The 15251-nt window shown below is 40.5% G+C and overlaps 2 protein-coding genes across 4 annotated transcripts in view; one reads left to right on the top strand and one right to left on the bottom strand.

The window, feature by feature from the left end:
- Positions 1 to 15251, top strand: part of tg (thyroglobulin) — a 354658-nt gene that overhangs the window by 174896 nt on the left and 164511 nt on the right. The window lies entirely within an intron of this gene.
- Positions 1 to 15251, bottom strand: part of LOC122548915 (src-like-adapter) — a 46245-nt gene that overhangs the window by 10177 nt on the left and 20817 nt on the right. Inside the window, exons 2-5 of one of the 3 annotated variants that reach the window (XM_043687884.1) lie at positions 7715 to 7718; positions 6527 to 6627; positions 3956 to 4055; positions 664 to 750 (exon numbers count right to left, since the gene is read on the bottom strand). In XM_043687884.1, the coding sequence (XP_043543819.1) occupies positions 664 to 750; positions 3956 to 4055; positions 6527 to 6590 (251 nt within the window). In that variant the 5' untranslated portion in view covers positions 6591 to 6627; positions 7715 to 7718. The remainder of the gene's footprint in view (positions 1 to 663; positions 751 to 3955; positions 4056 to 6526; positions 6628 to 7714; positions 7719 to 15251) is intronic. The other 2 variants (XM_043687883.1, XM_043687885.1) reach the window with 2 other exon arrangements.

Here is a 15251-nt window from a genome sequence, read left to right as displayed (position 1 = left end):
GAAGAGGCAGTCATAGCTGGGGCCCATGCGGGTGCCCATGGCTACTCCTTTGGTTTGGAGGAAGTGGGAGGATTGGAAAGAGAAGTTGTTCAGGGTGAGGACTAGTTCAGTCAGTCGAAGGAGGGTGTCTGTGGAAGGGTACTGGTCGGTACGGCGGGAAAGGAAGAAGCGGAGGGCTTTGAGTCCTTCGTGATGGGGGATGGAGGTGTACAGGGACTGGATGTCCATGGTGAAGATAAGGCGTTGGGGACCGGGGAAGCGAAAATCATGGCGCAGGTGGAGGGCATGGGTGGTGTCCCGAACGTAGGTGGGGAGTTCTTGGACTAAGGGGGACAGGACGGTGTCAAGGTATGCGGAGATGAGTTTGGTGGGGCAGGAGCAGGCGGAGACAATTGCTCTACCAGCAATGTATTCAGCACCCTGGGACCAAAATTTTGAAATTCCCTCAGTGTACATGTCTGTCTATCTTTCTACCTTTATCTCCTCCAAGAAATTTCTGAAAACCTCCCTCTTTGACCAAGTTCACCACTCTTCTGTCCTTATGTGTCTTGATGTCAAATTTTGTTGGATAAAGCTTCTCTGAAGAAGCCTGGGATGATTTATTACATTAAAGGTATGTTATCAAACAAACAGGTAAAGATGAACTTAATCTACTTAACCTACCCATGGTAAACTCGGGCAGCACAGGCACGTGGGATGTAGTTCTCAGATCCAGTGTTGAAGGACCTCACTCTCCACCAATCACCTTCTCTGGAAAGATAAAGAGAGTAACATCAGAGGAATATCCTTTTTTTTTATTCATTCCCATCCCTAATTGCCCAGAGCAAAGTTTAGAGTCAAGCACTTTGCTGTCTGGAGTCACATGTAGGCCAGACTGGGTAAGGATGGCAGATTTCTTTCCCTAAAAGGGACTAGGGAACCAAATGGGTTTTTCCCGACAGTTGGCAATGGTTTCATGATCATCGTTAGACTCTTAATTCCAGACTTTTGTTTTGGATTCAAATTCCATCATCTGCCATAGTGGGTTTCGAATCTGGGTCCCCAAAATATTACCTGGGTCTCTGGATTAACAGTCCAGCAATAATAGCCCTGTGCTGTGACATCCCTAGTGCAATGAAGAAAGGGAAAGCAGTTGTCAAGTTATTCAATATTATCATATCAATCTTGGCTAAGCAGTAACACATTCAATGTATCAGAGTGCGCAAGCTCCAAATCCCACTGTGGAGGCTTAAAGACATAATCTGGGCTGAGACTTCAAGTGCAGCGCTGAGGGAGTGCCATACCACTGCAAATGCAATCTCTTGTGGATATGGAAACACAAAGGAAACAATGGACAGAAAAAGACTGTCAAGCTTATAGCAGTGGGTGTGGGTGCCAAACCCACCAGCAGCCATGTGGTAGCATGATAAATTATTTTAACAAAATTAAAAATTAAGGCAAAACCAGGGTATAAAAGTCTAAAAAAATTTAGTTTTAAATTTAAACTAGCCTAGTAGCAACAGGTATTTTGAACAAGTACCTGTCAGTCTAATAAACATTCTTTCACCTTTTCATATTACTTGAAGAAAGCAGGAAATTCTCCCTTTTTGAGATTCATCTCTCAATCAATGCAATAAAATTATAGAGTATCTCATACATTCTGTTCGTACCAGTCAAATTCGATTTATTTCAAGCTGGCAGAGTGCATGCATTGTTGGCAATATTTCGGAAGTATTTCATTTGCTGAGATATTTGAGTATGTGATAGGTGTTGTGGAAGTTCAAGTTATAGCTCATTTTTTTACAGAAAAAGTAATGAAGCTCCAGATTTGGATTATAAGGTGAATCAAACTGTTAAAGAGTTTCCAACTTAATAATGAATCATGAAGTTTTTTTTACCGATATGAAAATCTGGAATTTCCAGCTGTTTAGATGCAGCAGAAGGATAGCATTACATTGCTTTTTTCCCTGAGTGAAATTTGCATGCAACTGACTTCGGCCAGTTTCATGTCAAAGTTTCACCGTGTCAATTTCCTCAATTCTTTGCACCATTTGGAGATATGTACCGTCTGACCCTTTCGATTTGACTTCTCTGTAACTTTAGTAAAGCGAACGCAAACAGGACATGATAGCTAAGCCACTTTCAAATACATTCCTTTCCCTTTGCATAGAATCAGAGTCACAGAGTCATACAGCATGGAAAGCAGAGCCTTCAGTATGACCAGACAATGCCAAACATAATCCCAAACTAAACTAGTCCCAACTGCCTATGATTGGCCCATATCCCTCCAAACATTTCCTAGTCATGTATTTTTTCCAAATTGTAACTGTACCTGTATCCACCACTTCCTCTGGAAGTTCATTCTACATACAAACCATGCTGTGTAAAAAAAAAGTTACTCCTCATGTCCTTTTTGAAATCTTTCTCCTCTCACCTTAAAAATGTGCCCCCAGTCTCCACCCAAAGGAAAAGACACCTGCCATTCACCTTGTCAAAACCCCTCATAATTTAAAACGTCCTCTATGAGGTCACCCCTCAAACTCCAACACTCCAGTGATAAAGGTCCCAGCATATCCCATAATTCAAACCTTCATTCCTGGCAACTTTCTCATCTTCTTTTGCTGATAGTGAGGGAGACATTTGCCATAGAATACAGCCTGTGGCAAGAACCTGAACATGAAGACTTTTAATATGGGAAAGCTATTGTGTTGTAGCTATTGCATGGATAGCTGACCGTAAGACTCGTCCACTCTTTCCCCCTGCCATTGATATATCAGGGGGGTTGGCAGGTTTTTGACAATGCCATGAACACATGTTTCATGGGCATCCAGTCTCATGTCGGACTTGAACCCAGAACTTCCAGTCAGAAGTGGGAACACTACCTGCTGTACCATAAGATCGACTCACTCTCCACAGCAGCATTCTTCGACAATATGATTAACTGAGAGCCACAGCAAAGAGACTGAGCAGAAGGCCCTTTATGATTATTTTTCACAATCTACTCATTGCCAATGTATGGTGTTTAGTAGCTGTTATTTGACTTCTCTGTATGGCCAAGGCAGATTTATTCAGATCTCCACTGCATTCAGACATTGCATATCAAATGAAGCAAAACATTTAATAAAACCTTTTAAACAGAAATAACGTATTCAAAATAAGGAGGCGAAATAACACACATGGGTGCACACTTGCTTTGTGTGAAATAGGGTGAGGTTGATGGGCCTGTTGCCTTTTTGGGCAACATGCCAAAAAATAATTTTTTCACCAAGTGCAGCGCTCATCTTTTCAAGCCTGCATTGAAAGTGCAGCAACTCTTATAACTTCAGGACACATTGATTTCAAAAACCAACTATTCAATGCCCTAACAGGATGAATTGTAGGAAGTGATCTTGAAAGCGCCAATGATGATTAGCATTATTTTCTATAATAGTCAGTCATGTCTACAAACCGACGAGTATATATAAAACACTCTAATTCCTGAGCAATGTGATGATTTGCCAGAATTCAGCAGGGGTTGGAAAAGGAGGTGAAGTACAGTCCTGTTTCTATCAAGGATGAGTAGGAGAAAACAATTGAGCCATTTTCACTCTTGATTAATATCTAGTAAACCATGAAGACAGCACTGATGAAGAGTCAGCTGGACTCAAAATGTTAGCTTTCTCTCTCTCCATGCTGCCTGACCCACTGTGATTTCCAGCATTGTTTTTGTTTTCAGTACAAATTCCAGCATCTTTATTAATTTTCTCCTCCAGTATACCCTGACTGACAACAAGTATGCAGGCTCATGTGTTTTTATAATCTGTCTGTATGTGTGGCTATGTGTGAGTTTACATTAGCACCGCAACGTTGAGTGTTAACATGGCCTCATTCACCCCGAAGCCACCATGGTGCCATAAGTTGCAGATGATTGAAGACACTCACATGAAGTTACAATGCCACACCCTGTTTACCTTGCTGTTGGTAGGATTGTACTTACTCTGCTATAATGCGCAGCTTCTCCCCTATCCTGAAGATTGGTTGGCTTATCGTTGCTGGTGGGTAGTCATAGATCATAACAAGCATATCATTGTTGCCTGCTGCAAAAGAGGGAAGTTTCAGTGAAACAGTCGGGAACTAGTAGCTCAAAAAATCTTAACGAAATGATGCCTTAAATATGGTGCATCCTATTACCTCATGCTGTCCCAAAATGCTTTTAAACCAGTTGTTCTTTTGAGAATAATTTAGAAATTAGATAATGTTCATTTGGAAGGATCCATTAGTGAGAGAGAGAGAGAGAGACAACAAAAGAGGGGTTAAGAGAGAAGGGATGAGATAGAGCGTATGTAAGAGAGAGAGAGAGAGAGAGAGAGAGAAAAAAAAATATTTATATAGCAGTTTTCATGATCAAAGCACTTGGCATCTCAAGTCCGTGTAGTCACTGTGGTAAAGTAGCTGAACTATATGAGTACTTGGAGTTTCCACTCTCCTGGTTAAATATTCAGATACTGGCAGGTTCCGAGCACTTTCAGATATTGGCTTGAACTGGATTGGTCTGGATCAATGTCATCAGTGTTTGGAGCCTTGAAAGATGTCAAGCTGGTAGGCACTGACAAGACTGGGGTTTGATGAGTGCAAGCAAAAGGGTTGGGGGGTGTGGGGGCTTTGGCTTGAAAAGCCATGGGGGGAGAATAAGCTGGGGAAGAGCATAAAACCTTGGAGGGGGCACTGAGGTGGTGAAGCCACAGACCTGTTAACAAGCAGACCCAGTGCCAATCTGCCCATCTACCTCCAAACCATGCAGAGAAAGCTGCTGGCCCCGGCCACATGGATTGGGCCTATCCCATCAACATTTAAATCTCTTCCAAGTGGGGAAGTGAGGCTCAAAGGGAGGAGGGGGCTGTGGTGATGAGTTGAGGTAAGGGCTCATGCCCGAACCGTCGATTCTCCTGCTCCTTGGATGCTGCCTGACCTGCTGCGCTTTTCCAGCAGCACATTTTCAGCTACTGATGCAGAGGCCAGGCCTAGCTACCAATGGATGTGGATCAAAGACAATATCAGCTTTTGCTCAGTTAGTACAGCTCTGCACTCAGCCCTGGAGTTCATGTGTTCAAATACAGCCCCCTACTGACATGCATGTAAACAAAGATTCTCAAGAAAAAATCCCAAAGCAGCCACTAGTTTAGTTTTCAGGGAATTCCAGAAAGTTCTTAAAGGCCAACAATGCCTACGGAAAATTTGTCTGGCTCCACCTTAAAAATTTCCAATGAATGCCCCCTGCCTCACTTCCACTGCCTTCTGATGTGTCACACAACCCTCTGAGACAAAATATTCATCATCATCTCTGTCCTAAAAGGATAATGTGTAATTTTAAAATAGTGCCTTATAGTTTTTAGACAACTCCAGAAGATTCCTGCAGATCAATAATGCCCAACAACAGCAGCACTCAAAATGCAGCTGAAGGCCAGTGCAGCTGTTTCAATGTTTCCACATGACCTTTCCCTGTATCTCTGAGTTTTTAATCCATAATCTATTTGGGTTTGAAATGTTAGAAGAGCTTTGATTCAGCTCTATTCTTTCTCTATCCCTTGCAGTGCAAGAAGAGAAAGCTAAGAACATTCTAGGAAGCAGGACTGTCTTAACGTCAGTAGAATTTAATTAAAATGTCTGTCCTACCGGACTGAGGTGGGAGACGGCTATTGATTTCTGCACTGTCCTGATTAAGGAGAGAATAAAAGCCAGAGTATCCATCCCTGAACATTACCCAACAGCCTCAGCTGGAAGGGAAATTCTGAACACATTAGTGGGCAGCATGGTGGCTCAGTGGTTAGCACTGCTGCCTCACAGCACCAGGGTCCCAGGTTCAATTCCAGCTTTGAGTGACTGTCTGTGTGGAGTTTGCACATTCTCCCTGCATCTCCCCCAATCCAAAGATTGGCAGGTCAGGTGAATTGGCCATGCTAAAGTTCCCCATAGTGTTAGGTGCATTGGTCTGGGTGGGTTACTCTTCGGAGGGTCAGTGTGGACTGGTTGTGCCGAAGGGCCTGTTTCCACACTGTAGGGAATCTAATCTAGTTGTGACTTTTGGGTTTATTCATGATGACATGATTTTGCTAGCACCACTGCCCAAATTCACACAAGCAAGGAACTAAAGTCCAAGGAACTGCATTCTTCATAAGGAATAGAGACTATCAATATTAAGAAACACTAAGATTTTGGGAAAGTGCACTTCATGGCACACAAACTGTTCTGAATGGCATATTTGAAGTAAAAGTTCACCACGCTGAAAACTCTAAATGCGGACATGTTTCTTAGCACTCTCTGGCAAAGCATTCTTGCAAGTTGCCAATGACAAAATGTTGTGCAGGATATTTTTCCCAAATGAATATTTAGTGAGTTACAAAAATACTTCAGCTTCCAAACAAAAACCTATATGTGTATGAAGACTTTAACATAACAAAATGTCCCAAGGTTCTTCACAGGAGCATTATAAAATAAAACGGCAGAAAATAAGATGTACCCAAGTACATATTCATTTATTTACTTCATCATTGAGGTCTACATCTCGTACCTGTAAGAGATTCCTGAACATCTGATTCTTTCTCAGTGGCTGCAGACTTCAAAGTGTTCCCCATGTCTTAATTCTCAGTCCTTGTGTTTAAACACTGTGAGCTGAAAGAAAACAAGATTCTAAAGAGTCAGACTGATCTCGAAATGTTCACTCTGTCTCCACAGATGGTGCCAGAACCTGCTGAGGTTCTCCAGCATTATCTGGGTGTGTTCCCAACATCTGCAGCATTGTGCTTTTATTTGCAAAGTTATTCCCGGTTCCCTATGTTGATCCCGCAAACAACATTTGAGACAAATAGATTTTCTGGACACATTTCTAACCACGTTCATCATTTTAAAAAAATGTTTGTGGATTAGTATATGAGATCAACACAACTGAAGCAAAAACAGAAGTCCCAATGTGTTTTCAAATTTCCAATGAGTGAGGTGATGTGGTAGCATAGTGCTAATGTCATTGAGTTAGTAATTCAGAACCTCAGTTCATGTTCTGGGCCACATAAGAAATCTGGAATAAATAACTAACCTGATGGTGATTGCGCAACCACTGGCAACTATTGTAAACCTCCATCTGGTTCACTCATGTCCTTTAGGGAAGGAAATCTGCCATACTTAACTGGTCTGGTCTACTTGTGACCCCAGACCTATAGCAATGTAGTTGACTCTCAACTGCCCAATGGGCAATGTTCATTGGCCCAGCCAGTAAAACACATGTTGCATGAGTGAATGAATAATCCCTTGCTCTCTGGGATTTTCTGTGAATGTTAGAGTTAGAGATTTTGGACAATTCCATGGAATTTTCCTGAGTAGTTACTCAGAAATTAGAATAAGAGTTTTCTGTCGATCATATCCTGGGTAATTACAGAACTGATCCTCCGCCTATCCCCGCCAACACTCTCAATAATCTTTTCGATTTCCAGACTTGAGCCAACTACCTGCCTGAACTCTAATTATCCCTTACCAAACACCCCATCTGATTAACGCTTAATCTGACCCAACCAGACTAGAGCTGGCCTGATGTGACTAACCCTCGAATTCAATGAGAACTCCACCCAGATCCCAACTACCATCTGCCACCCTACTCACCTCCCACTTCATCCACCTGACATTCTACCTAGTTATCCCCTTACCCAGTTACCACCCTAACCAATTATTTTAACCAACAGACCCACTTAATTATTCATCCACTGACCTTTCTATTGACATTCACACTGATAATATAAACTTAGATTACAGCAGCTCGAGTTATAAATAAAATGCGGAAATCCTCAATGGTGGAATTCTTGGAAACCAAAGTACTTAAGTACACTTTTCCTCCCTTCCATGCCATCTTAACTACATTACTCCCAGTTTGTTTGCAAAATAAAGAATAAGAATTTACGTATGTACGACTGTTACTCAAAACATTTCAAAACTAACCAATTGACCTTTAGAGCCAGCCATTGTCCTGATGTAAGTGGGATTTTAGGGGAAATTTTCTTTCTCCATAAACTGATCATGTCCTTTGTGAAATGAGTTCTGATAATTGCAAACTACTTGTGTTCCACCTTGTGTTCATGACATTAAGGTAATTTGGCATTATTCAAGATGTCAGTCTTGACTGTCAAGCCTGAGTCAGAAGCTTGTAGCTTTGGGTTTCACTGTAAAGACTAGTGCAAAATCTCGATTGACAGTTCAGTAGAACACTGAAGGAATGCCTCACTATCAGAGGTGTCATCCTACAGATGAACTTCAGACTGTGATTTCTTTTCCAACTGTTGTAAAGAACCCCTTGAAGAAGAACATGTGAGTTTTCCAAAGGCCAATGTTTGTCTCTCAACACACCGTCACTGAAATAAATGATTTGTCTATAATGTCATTGCTGTTAACTCTCTGTGAGATACTACATTTCCTACATTATAGTGGCAGCATATAAAAACTGCTTTGGGATGTTGTTAGGCCATAACAGGAATGTATTAATGCAAATCCTTTCAACCCCTTTCTATTAATTAATGTAGGAAATAGAAATGTTGCACTGGTACAGTAAAACATATTCTTCCAGTATCAAAGTTTGAGATACATTGTTGATATACTTCAAATGGATTATTAAAAGGATTATCCATTCAGCGCTTCTGGCTAGAGATCGTTGCAAAAGTTTCAGCTTTGTGTTTGTATTGAAGTTTTGACTCCCTCCTCATTGAGGATAGGAATATTTGTGGAGCTACTTCCTCCTGCTAATTATTTATTGTCCACCATCATTCATGGATGGATGTGGTAGAGCTGCAGAACTTAGATCTGATCCGTTGGTAGTGGAATTGCTTAGCCATGTCTATCACATGCTGTTTACACTGCTTGCCATACAAAGTTAAAAATCACACAACACCAGGTTATAGTCCAACAGGTTTAATTGGAAGCACTAGCTTTCGGAGCTTTGCTCCTTCATCAGGTGGTTGACGACGGAACAGCACTCTGAAAGCTAGTGCTTCCAATTAAACCTGTTGGACTATAACCTGGTGTTGTGTGATTTTTAAATTTGTACACCCCAGTCCAACACCGGCATCTCCAAATCATGGCATACAAAGGTAATGAAGAAGAGTCAGTATGGTTTGGTGACAGTTAAATCATGTGTAGCCAATTTATTGGAGTTCTTTAAAGCAGTAACATACAATGTGGATATGAGAAATCTAATGCTATACCTGGATATCCAGAAGGCAATGTACACAGTGCCATAGAAAAGGTAACTGCAAAACGTGGACAGGGGAGGAGGGACGTGATGAGCAGGAGTCTGTGCTGGAGCCTCAACCTTTTACAATTTGTATCTATGTCTTAAATGAGGTACATAAAGGAGCACAGTTAATGTGAGGGAAATCACACTTCAGTGAGTATATCTGGGAATTTAGTTCGCAGTGGGAATTCAGCACAGAGGAGGAAGAGGTGTTTTAAGTGTATTTTATTGTGAAAAGACTCCAGAGCAAGAGATGAGTGGGAGAAGTTAAAAAGTGTGGATCAAGAGGCTGACCTGTGATGATCATTGACATCATGAACCCCCACAGTATAATGTGAGTGCAGGGAGAGAGCTGATTAGTGAGTAGGACTGGTGAACATTTCTAGTCATTAAAGTCTTCACTTTGTGTTTAGATCGCAAGTGTTTTATCCTTTGCCATAAAGAGAGTTTAAGATTGATTCTGATGTTTAAAAAAAGTACAATAAAGTGTAACAAAGAAGAATATCAGAGTAGCTAGTTAATAAACTAAATAAATTGGGAAAATGATGGCAGGATGGGGGATGTGTTGCTGTTGCAGCATGTGGGAGCTGCTGTTCACAGCTGTGAATGAAGACATCTGTGCCAAGTATTTGCAGTGTGAGGAAATTCAAGTCTGAGTTGAAGAGCTGAAGCCCAAATTGCAGACATTGTGTAATATTAGGGAGGGGGAGAAACGACAACCTTACTCCAGGTGGTGGTCACCCCCTTCTTATTAGGTAATTCAGCTTTGGTCTGTGATCTGGGCAGAGGGTGCTACTGCAGGATGAGAAAGGTAAGTGAACACTGAGCTTAACTTTCGAGGAGCCTCAGACCCTGCTATTATCCAACAGTCACGAGGTTATTACAAACTGTGAGGACAAGATTGGAGACTGCAGAGAGGATGGGCAAAATGGCCATGGTATCTTGGGACAGGGAGCCATTTAAGTGGGTAAAGAGAATCGGAATGTGGTGGTAGGGGCCAGTATAATTACAGAATGGAAACTGTTCAGCTCTGAGTTTAAGATTCAATGGTCTGCCAGTGCCAGGGTAAAGGGCATCTCCTCAGGGCAGGAGAGGAACTAGAGTGGGAGAGGAGGGATCAAGTTTATTCTTAGTGGTACCAACAAAATTGATAGAAACTAGAAAATAGCTTCTGCTGAAAGAATTTGAATAGTTAGGAGCTAAATTGAAAAGCAGAACTACCAAGACATTAACCTCGGGATTATGATCTTAGCCACAGGAAAACTGACATAAAGTGAAGAAAGTCAAGGAGTTAAATACATTGGTGGCGAGAGAAATGGGTTTCAGTTCATCTAGCACTGAGACACTTTCTGGGGTAGAATGGATCTGTTCTCATCAGATAAGTTTCACTTAAACACTGCTGAGACCATTATTCTGGAGATTAGGGTAACTAGGGCTGTAGAGAGAGATTTAAACTAAACAAAAGGTGGAGAGTCAAGAGTGTGGTGCTGGAAAAGCGCAGCAGGTCAGACAGCATCCGAGGAGCAGGAGAATCAACGTTTCAGGCATAAGCCCTTCATCAGGAATCAAAGGGCTTATGCCTGAAACATCGATTCTCCTGCTCCTCGGATGCTGCCTGACCTACTGTGCTTTTCCAGCACCACACTCTTGACTCTGATCTCCAGCATTTGCAGTCCTCACTTTCTCCTAGAAGGGTGGAGAGCTCTGGAAAGGAGATATGTAGACTTACAAAAACAAGGATCAGAATGACAGCATTGGTGGGGAGCTATTTAGGTAATAACAGTGCAACAGGAAGGGATAGAGTGTATAAACATTTTTAAAAATTGGTGTAATGGGGGGTAAAAGGGCAAAATTATGGCTCTTTATTTAAATGCATACAGTATTCCAAATAATATAAATTAATTATCAGCTCAAATAGTGGTTAATGGTATCAACTTACAGCATAGCTAAAAGGGTATCAAAACTTCGAAGTAAATATTCAGTGATATGTGAATGTTCAAAAGAGAAGACATGAAGGGAAGGGTGTTGGGGTAGCTTTATTAGTACAAGAATATCTATGATAACAAGAAATTATGTTGGATTGGAAGATGTAGAATCCTTATGGATAAAGTCAAGAAATAATAGGGGAAGAAGACACAGATGGGAGTATTTCATCAGCTCCATAATAGTAGATATATGGTAAAACAGAAAACAAATCAGGAGATAATGAGGACATGTAAAATGATAGTACATTAAACATACTGACTTTATCTTCATTGACACTGGGAAAATCAAAAAGGCAGAGGCAGCTATGGAGAAGAATTCATAGAGTGTATTCAAGAAGTTATCTAGATAAATATGTTGTGAATCCAACTAGGGATCAAGTTACTTTGAATTTGATAAAGTGTAATGAAGCAGGTTTAATTCAGTCAGAACAAAATATCTCTGAGGAAACAGTGACCATAAAATAGCATTCAGTTTGAGACCGAAAAGGTGAGAAATTACTTAAAATTAAAGTAATTACATAAGAATAAAGACAGAGTTGGCTGTGGTGGACTGGGAAAGGGGTTTCTGAGAAAAGGCAGTTGGGGAACAACACCAGATGTGTAAGAAAATAGTTAATAATAGACATCAAAGACACATGTTAATGAGGAAGAAGAATTGTGAAAAGGGGTGAAACAGTCATGCTAACTGCAAAAATTAAGATAACACCAAATTGAATGCAAATACATATATCAAGGCAAAAACTAGTGGTAAGTGAGAGAATTGGGAATGTTTTTAAAAGCAACAAAGGGTGACCAAAAATAATTAAAGAAAGAGAAAATAAACTTTGAGGGTAAACTAGCAGGTAATGTAAAAACAGGTAGTAGGAATGTCTTTAAATATAGAAAATGGAATAGCAAGGACAAAGTGAATGTAGACCCCTCAGGTTATGAGGATGGTGAAAAATGAGTGGGGAGCCAGAAATGGCAAAACAGTTGAAGAAGTTCTTTGGATCTGCCTTCTCAGTAGAAATTCAAAAATTTGCTAAATAATCAAGGACAAACAAACAAGAGAAAATAAATCTAATACCTAATACTATGAAATGGACTAGGGAAAGGATTGGAAATAAAAGGCTGATACCTATCCTGGATCTGATAAGTTTCATTCAAGGGTATTAAAGAAAATAATGACAGAAACGATGGATGCGATGATAGTAATCTTCCAAGAACCATCAGATTCTGGAAAAGTCACTGACAGTTATAATACTGCCAATGTAACACCTTTATTCAAAAAGGGAGACAAAAACAGATAATGATAGGCCAGTTAGCTTAATAACTGTCAATTGGTAAAATATTGCAGTCTATTCTAGAGCATTTAGAAACACATAATCAAGCAGAATCAGCATGTCTTTACAGAGTGAAAGTAAGCTGCAGTGAAGGAATAAGAAATTTACAAATGGATATGGATTGGTTAAATGAATGGGCCAAATTTTGGCAGATGGAGTTCAATAAGAATATATGTGAGGTTATCCATTTTGATTAGAAGAATAAGAATGTAAGTTATTATTTAAATGTAGAGAAATTTCAAAATGCTTCAGTGCTGAGGGATCTGGGTGTCCTCATGCATTAATCTCAGAATCCTAGTCTGCAGGTAGAGCAGGTAGTAAGAAGGGCAATTTATTGCTAAAGGTATGGAGTATAAAAGTAGAAACGTGTTGCTGTAACTGTACAAGACATTAGTGAGACCCCAGCTGGACTACTGCACACAGTTTTGGTCCCCTTACTTGAGGAATTGGATAGTTCAGAGAAGATTCACCAGATTGATTCCAGAGAGATTTAATAGTTTAGGCTTATACTCTCTGGAGTTTAGAAGACTGAGAGGAGATCTAATTGAGCTATGTAGGGTGCTATAGGGGATTGACAAAGTAGACACAGAGCAGATGTTTCCTCTTGTGGGGAAATCTAGAATAAGAGGCTAAGTGGTGGTAGATTTAAAACAGAGATGAGAAGGAATTGCTTCTCTGAAAAGGTTGTGAATCTGTGGAATTCACTACCCAGAGTATCGAAGGTGCCAGGACACTGAATAAATTTAAGTAGGAGATAGACCGATTTTTAATTAGTAAGGGGATAAAAGGTTATGGGGAAAATGGAGTTGAGATCTGACTGCAGCATGATATAGGAAAATGTAAAATTGTTCACTCTGGCAGGAAGAACAAAAAAGCAGAGTATTACCTAAACTGACGGCTGCAGAATTCGGAGGTGTGGAGAGTTTCAAATTTTCTAATGAATAAGTCACATTAATATGCAGACAGCCAGTAATTAAGATGGCTAATCAAATGCTATCCATTGTGACAACAGGAATTGAATATCTAATTAAGAAAGCTATGCAGGGCAATGTTGAGACCACATCTCAAATGTTGCCTGCAGTTTTGGTTTCTTTATTTAAAGAATGATATAACTGTTTTGGAGGTGATTCAGTGGAGATTTATTGGTTGTTTTATGCGGAAGGGTTGGACAGACTAGATTTATTTTCACTTGGGTTTAGGAGAGTAAGGGATTATTCCTTTGAGTAAGATTGTGAATGATCTTGACAATGTGGATGTGAAAAGGTTGATCAGTCCAAAGCTAGGTCACACTAGATTAAAATTAGATGTTGCCCTTTTTGAACAGAAAGGAAAGTTTTTTTTCCCTTAAAGGATTGTCAATCCTTGGAATTCTCCATCAAGAGGCAGCAGACATGGAGTTATTGAATACATTTAAGACAGAGGTTGAAAAATTCTTGTTAGGCAATGAATGAAAGCTTATTGGCAATTAATGGGGTTAGAGAATTCGAAACATAATGGGCGCTGGCAAATGGGACTAGATTTATTTAGGATATCTGGTCAACATGGATGAGTTTATCTGAAGGGTCTGTTTCCATGCTGTATATCTCTATGACTCTCTGACTCTATTAGGGATGATCTTGATGAATGGCACAGCAGTCTTGAAAGATAAATGGCTTACTTCTGCTCCTAATTTGTCTATTCATATAATGTCCTTGGATGAGTGCAGCTCCAACAACATGCAAGAAGTTGTACATTATCCAGAAGAAAACAGCCTACTGTATAGGCACATCAGTTATCACCTCAAACATTCATTCCCTCCACCATCAACATAATGTGACAGTTACAAGATGCATTACAACAACTCCCCAGGATTCCTTCAACAGCAGCTTCTTCACCCACCACCTCTATCACCTGGAGGGTCAAAGGCAGCAAGTAAATTGGACCACTTCTACTTGCAAGTTCCCCTCCAAGCCACTCACCAACCAGACTTGGGTCTATAGTCATTCCTTCACTGTGGCTAGGTCAAAAGACTGGAATTCCCTAAAAACTTTCTGGGTGCCAGTATCCCAATGGAATGCAATTTTTAAGGAGGCAGCTCGCTTTCTCAAGGGCATTTAAGAAAGCACAACAGAAGCTGGCATTGCTAGTAATGGCCACGTCATTAAAAATTTGCCCCTCCAGGAGAATGGTTAGGCAGCTGCGACTTTTTAAAGAAGCAAAAATAAATGTACCTTTTATTTGTCAGTCACTGTCTACATCTTCAAATCAACAGTTTATACTTCAGCAAGTGGGGCAAATGCTCCCTAACTTCTGAAAGGAATCCCATTGGCTCTCTAGTATTGGAAGTCTCTCCTGATTAAATGGTCAGTCTGCTCACAGCTTTTAATTGGCTATGGATTTGAAATTGCAGTGGGCATGCTTAAAGAACACCATGCAGTGTGTTTAATCAACCTTTTGGATATTTTATGGTACTCCTCCAAAGCAACTGACATTTAACCCCTAGCCTTCTGGCCCAGAGGTTGAGTCTATTACCCCTCTACCAATATGACTGAGACTACCTTTCATCTGAAGCATTTTCTCTCACCTTTAATTGATCATTATTCTGTTTTTCTCTTGATATGGCTCGCGAGTGCACTAAATATTTGAAGTGGGTATGTGTTCTGTTTAGCTTCAACCTACTAAGTGCAAACACGAAGCAAGACCTATAAAGGAATATTTCTCTTGTCAAGGTCATTCTGA

This window comes from Chiloscyllium plagiosum, chromosome 4 (assembly GCF_004010195.1).
Source record: "Chiloscyllium plagiosum isolate BGI_BamShark_2017 chromosome 4, ASM401019v2, whole genome shotgun sequence".
Lineage (NCBI taxonomy): Eukaryota > Metazoa > Chordata > Chondrichthyes > Orectolobiformes > Hemiscylliidae > Chiloscyllium > Chiloscyllium plagiosum.
The sequence above is the reverse complement of the archived record's forward strand: the minus strand, read 5'-3'. Positions and strand labels throughout refer to the sequence as shown.